This window comes from Monopterus albus, unplaced genomic scaffold (assembly GCF_001952655.1).
Source record: "Monopterus albus unplaced genomic scaffold, M_albus_1.0 scaffold422.1, whole genome shotgun sequence".
Classification (NCBI taxonomy): domain Eukaryota; kingdom Metazoa; phylum Chordata; class Actinopteri; order Synbranchiformes; family Synbranchidae; genus Monopterus; species Monopterus albus.
The window spans coordinates 181,158-187,670 of record NW_018128302.1 but is presented as its reverse complement, the minus strand read 5'-3'; the positions used below and the strand labels follow the sequence as shown (position 1 = coordinate 187,670).

The 6,513-nt window shown below is 42.5% G+C and overlaps 1 protein-coding gene across 10 annotated transcripts in view; it reads left to right on the top strand.

Moving 5' to 3' along the window:
- The window catches only part of LOC109951990 (uncharacterized), a 30,714-nt gene that overhangs the window by 8,411 nt on the left and 15,790 nt on the right, over positions 1-6,513 (top strand). For all 10 annotated transcript variants that reach the window (XM_020586808.1, XM_020586807.1, XM_020586806.1 and 7 more), the window contains 2 exons: positions 2,221-2,378; positions 5,556-5,713. In XM_020586808.1, the coding sequence (XP_020442464.1) occupies positions 2,221-2,378; positions 5,556-5,713 (316 nt within the window). The remainder of the gene's footprint in view (positions 1-2,220; positions 2,379-5,555; positions 5,714-6,513) is intronic.

Here is a 6,513-nt window from a genome sequence, read left to right as displayed (position 1 = left end):
TCAGGCCCAGCAGCTGCCCCCTGACAACCACCGCCCTTCCCTCCAGCCCCCCACCTCTAATGATCTGTGAAAAGTATGTGTGTGGCCACTTTAAAAGAAAGGTACCAGGCCCAGATGGTGTGACCCCCTCCTGCTTGAAAGTGTGTGCTGATCAGCTGGCCCCCATTTTCACATTCATCTTCAACAGGTCACTGGAGCTGTATGAAGTCCACTCCTGCTTCAAACGCTCCACCATCATTCCAGTCCCCAAGAAAACCCCCATCAGTGGACTGAACGACTACAGAACTGTCGCCCTGACATCTGTAGTTATGAAGTGCTTTGAAAGACTGGTGCTGGTCCACCTGAATGACATTGTTGACCCCCTGCTGGACCCCCTGCAGTCTGCCTACCAGGCAAACAGGTCAGTGGACGATGCAGTGAACATGGTACTGCATTACATCCTACAACACCTCGACTGGACCTATGCACAGGCCGGGGCCCTCTTTGTGGACTTCAGCTCAGCATTCAACACCATCATCCCAGACACCCTCTACTCCAAACTGACCCAGCTCACTGGGGGATTACTGGCTTTCTGACAGGCAGGAAGCAGCAAGTGAGGCTGGGGAAAACCACATCCAGCACCCGGACAGTAAGCACAGGTGCCCCCCAGGGATGTGTGCTCTCCCCTCTGCTGTTTTCACTGTACACCAACGACTGCATCTCGAAGGACCCCTCTGTCAAGCTCCTAAAGTTTGCAAATGACACAACGGTCATTGGTCTCATCCGAGACAATGACGAGTCAGCCTGCAGCTGGACCTGTGGTGTAGCCGCAACAACCTGGAGCTGAACATGCTCAAAACAGTGGAGATGACAGTGGACTTCAGGAAGAGCCCCCCTCCCCCTTACCCCGTAACACTTACCATACTTGGCAACACTGTATCAGCAGTAAAGACCTACAAGTTCCTGGGCTCCACTATCTCCCAGGACCTGAAGTGGACGTCCAACATCAGGACCATCACCAAGAAGGCACAGCAGAGGATGTACTTCCTGCACCAGCTCAGGAAGTTCGACCTGCCCCAGGAGCTGCTGATACAGTTCTATAGAGGATTTTATCGAGTCTGTCCTCTGCACCTCCATCACTGTCTGGTTTGGCTCAGCATCCAAACAGGACAAGTACAGACTTCAGCAGACAGTCAGGACTGCAGAAAAGGTCACTGGTGTGAGCGTGCCCTCCATGGAGGACCTGTACACCTCACGGGTCAAAAGGAGGGCAGAGAGGATCACTGCAGACCCCTCACACCCTGGACACAATCTGTTGGATCTCCTCTCCTCTGGATGGCGTTACAGGTCACTGTGCACCAAGACAACCAGGCACAGGGACGGTTTCTTCCCTCAGGCCATCACTCTGATGAACACTTAACCCACGACAGTATGATTGGACAATAACCCTTCATGCAATACCTGTAAATATACCTTGTACAGATTATACAGACTTGTACAGGTCTCTAATTTTAAGTACTCTGTTTTATCCTTATTTATCTCATTTCAATGAACATTCCTTTGTTGTCTGCATTGTTTGCACTGTTTGTTGATGTTAATACTGCTATTTTGTTATATTACACAGCCTTATGCTGGTTTACTGTTCGCACATTGAGAGCTGAAGTACCAGAGTCAAATTCCCCATGTGTCCGTAAAGCGGATTCTGATTATCCTCATGTTATTTGGAATGTTGAGCAATTTGAAAATGAGATTACATTTTTGAGACATTGATACTAACAGGTTGGTTCTGAAAGGTGGTTCGACAAAGTATTGACTCAGGGGGGTTGAATACATATGCACGCCACACTTTTCAGATTTTTTTTTTTTTTTTTTTTTTTTTTGGTAAAAGATTTTGAACACCACATAACATTTTCCTTCCACTTCACAATTATGTGATACTTTGTGTTAGTCTATCACATAGAATCCTAATAAATACATTTAAGTTTGTGGTTGTAATGTGACAAAATGTGGAAAAGTTCAAGGGGTATGAATACTTTTGCAAGGCACTGTATGTGTGTAATTTAGATCAAGAGGTGTCCTGAACAGTTCAATGTTCACATGATTAAAAAATAACCTCAGACACTAGAATTTTTGTACTGCAATTTGGATACCATTATACCTGTGATAATAATCTTACTAGCAAGTGACATGTGACAGAACAAAGCAATTTAACAAATGTTTGAACTGCTTGTCTTTGTGCAGGGTCAACAAGAAACTGAAAAGGACCATGTCATCAACAAAAACATCATTTAAGCTGAAGCTAAAAAATGAAACGAAGTACTGTCTGGCTGTAAGGACGTCCTACAACCAAAGCCAGTCTCCAGAGTCTCTCAATGTCACCTTCACACCCTATAGCGAAAGTATGTCAACATACACACTGGGACATACATACATATGTCATATGCATTTTCACCAACACATATTGTAAGCTAACTCCCTAACTTTGTTGCTTCCATGAAAAATTCTGTCACTGCAGTAGCAAATAAAAGTATGGGTTAGGGTTAGTCTCTGATGTTGGCTCTGAGGAGCAAGGAGGCTGCTGGAGGAGCTGTGGGAGTGGTCCGACCAATTTTTTCTCTAATAGTTGTGATTTTATTTGTAAAGAAGCTCATGAAGTCATTGCTGCTGAGATCTAAGGGAATGTTAAGCTCAACAGCACTGTGGCTCTTTGTCAGCCTGGCTACAGTGCTGAAAAGAAACCTGGGGTTGTTCTTATTTTCCTCAATCAGTGATGAATAAAATGTGGTTCTGGCACTATGAAGGGCTTTCTTATATGTTATTAAACTATCTTTCCAGGCTATGAAAAACTCTTCTGACTTAGTGGAGCGCCACCTCCTTTCCATTTTTCGTGATGCCTGCTTTAGGGAGCGGAGCTGCGAGCTGTACCACGGGGCTAGCCTCCTCTGTTTCACTACCTTCTTTTTCAGAGGGGCAATGGTATCAAGTGTATTACGCAGGAAGGCTGCAGTACTATCAACAAGATTATCGATTTGTGTGGGAGTAAGGTTAAGGTGGCCTCCTTCCACTGTGTTGGCAAACGGCACTGAAGTAGATAAAGATGGAATTATTTCCTTAAACTTGGTAACAGCATTGCCAGATGGACATCTGCTGTAGTGGAATTGTTTCCCACATAGAGTATAATCCATTAATGGAAATTCAAAAGTTATTAGAAAATGGTCAGACAGAAGAGGGTTATGGGGAAAAACTATTAAGTGTTCAGTTTTGATGCCATATGTCAGAACCAGATCAAGAGTGTGATTAAAACAGTGAGTGGGTTTATTTAGTTTGAGAGAAGCCAACTGAGTCTAATAATGAACAGAATGCATTGTTGAGGCTGTCATTGTCGGCATCTACATGAATATTAAAGTCGCCTACTATGATTATTTTATCTGTACTAAGCACTAAATCAGACAGAAAGTCTGAGAATTCACTTAAAAACTCTGAATAAGGAGCAGGTGGACGGTATACAATAACAAACAGAACAGGCTTTTGAGTTTTCCAGTTTGGGTGTGAGAGACTCAGGGTGAGACTTTCAAATGAGTTATAACTATGTTTAGGTCTAGGGTTGATTAATAGGCTTGAGTCAAAGATCGCTGCCACGCCACCACCTCGGCCTGTGTTTCGAGGGATGTGACAGTTACTGTGACTAGGTGGAGTGGATTCATTTAGGCTGACATATTCTTCCTGCTGTAACCATGTTTCAGTAAGACACAATAAGTCAATGTGATGTTCACTTATCAAATCATTCATTAACAGAGATTTAGATGAGAGAGATCTGATATTTAATAGTCCACATTTAATTGTCTTATTACTTTCCACTATAAGAGGAGTTGTCTTAATTTTAATTAGGTTCCCTCCCATTACAGGCAAACACCATGCCAAAGCAGTGAAATTAGTCCCAACAGGTAGCGCAGCATTGGCAATGACATGGATCATTAGAATCCTCTTGCCAGCCAGCACCACATTACATGTGGCAGACACAATGGCCTTAAGCAGTCAAAACAAACAGGCACGGTGCTCCTGGGGAATCTAGTGTTGATGAGCTGATCATTCACTGCCCCAGGGTGTTTCACTGGCCGGCTGATTGTAGGTTTCCAGTTGCTCCATTTACGCCATGTTAGACCTGGTCAGGTAAAACAACGAGTCCTTGTACATGAACATTCCTGGACATGCAGAACATCCCTAGCCTTTCAGAGTAGAGAATACTCTTTTTTTTCATGATTTTGAAAGCTAATTTTATGCATTTGGTGATCTTTTTAATCATTCAAATTTGTCTGGGTGGTTAACACATCTTACTGTAGTGCAGTGCTTCTCAGTTATTTCCCGTTACGCCCCCCCCAGGAAGAAGTAAACATTTCACGCCCCCCAACTCTTCGCAGTGACTGTAAATAGTATCATTTGTCTATAAAATTGTTATAAGTACACCTCTGCATAACATTGTATCCCTATTAACATTAAAGAAAACAAAAAAAAAAAGAAAGTGGGACGATTGTTGGCAATATTCGGCACGTTTTCGCTGAAAAAACTCAAGCGGCTTATCAGCGTGATTGGGGTGTAATGTCTTTAAGTGACGCCTTAATTTATTTGGCTTCATGCTGTCCGCTGCCAACATTTTTAGACACAGTAAACATACCGGTCTTTCCCCGTCTCCCCCCTTGTTTTAGTGTATTATCTTTTGATAAGCCATCAGCGTGATTGGGGTGTAATGTTATTTGGCTTCATGCTGTCCGCTGCCAACATTTTTAGACACAGTAAACATACAAGTCTTTCCTCGTTTCCCACCGTAGTCACAGTGAAACCAAGTGCTACATACACTTCGTCATATTTCCTTGTCTTAGCTTTCAGGAGACTTACGTTTGTCTCATTATCTCTGTCTCTCTCCGCCCTTCTCCCTGTTAAATATTTTTCCATGGTGTCTCTTAAGGGTTTGTTCACTGCACGTCATATCTCCTGCTCTATGCTGTGTGCTCTTGTTCGGTGCAAAACCCCCTACTTCCTGTGGCAAAAAAAGCATGTTCCCGGGGTCACACGCGGGGGGGGGCGCGCCCCATTATTTGAGAAGCACTGCTAGTATGACAAACTCAGAACACATTTATTTCTAATTTACCCCGACTTTAAGATTTCCAACTCCTCTTGAGTTACACATAAATCTTTTCAGTTTCTTTCACTTAAATTAAAAGACATTAGCCCTCAGGAGTAGCTATGAGAGTTAACTGCAATTCCAGGGCCAGAAACCTACCCAAGGTTGCAAAATATGCAAATCTTAATTTGATGGAAATTATTTCATCATAGAAACAGAAGCATCACACAATGAGCAGTTAGGACTGAAAACTCTGCTGAGATGCAGCACCACATGAGTTGAATTTAATACAATTTTGTCTTTATTTTATGCATTGGTTAAAAATAATGGTCAAAACTTTGCCTGCCAAGCTCAAAATAGTATCAAAAAGGCTGCTAATACTAACAATTTACATTTAAATGTCTAATGAATCAGAAATTTCCTAAATTTAACAAGACTTTTTTCTTCTTGTGACAAGCCAAAATAAGTTCTCCAGAACTTTCTCTGGCTGGATGTGGCAACTGTATCCAAATAAACATTTCACTGCCTAAAGCTGACAGGAGCTCAAAAATCAAGGATATCCAGGAATACTACGATGCAGATTTCAGAGTCTTATACAAGAAAGGAAACACAATGGTAAGAAATCCATTCAGTTCCTATTTTAAGCCACAATTTTTTTTTCAAATGAGTCTTAATTGTATTGTGCCTGATGACTAAGTTCACATGAAGTATTGCATTTCTTTCCTCTAAACTTACACTATATACAGAGTGGGCCACAGAAAATTAGCCCGCCTCCAAAACAATCCACCTGGAGGTCAGTTACGTTTCTGTGGCCCACCCTGTATATATGCACAACTGGTTAAGCAAATATTTTCAAGAGACAGAGCGTTTGTGGTGGGAGAAATGTTCATTAATGGACAGAGGCAAGGAACTGCAGAAAGTTGGATGCTGGATGTTTTTTACAATGGATTTGTATCATAATTTGACAAACTTTACAATAGAGAGTATAAGGTTACCGCTTCTGTTAAAGTGAGGTGTGAAGTTGGGTAATTTATTACCCTGAAGACCCATCCACATTTTGCACTTTGCTTCCAAACCCCCCACAGCCCCCCACCCAGTTTATTTTATAACCGAGTTGTTGGAGTTCCAGTCCTTTGGTGGCCAACAATTTTTTTTTAATACTTGGTGATTTTAACATCCACATCTGCTGTCCTGATGACCCACTGGCCAAAGACTTTTTAAATATTATTGACTCTTTTAACCTCACTCAGTCAGTGCATGGCCCTACACATGAGCGCGGACACACATTGGACCTTGTGATCTTTCATGGACTGCCTGTTTCTATTACCGAAATATGTGACTCTCAGTTTGCGGATCACTTGCCTGTTTTATTCAATGTTGCTGCTCTGTCACTGGTAGACAAACCTTATTCCTGC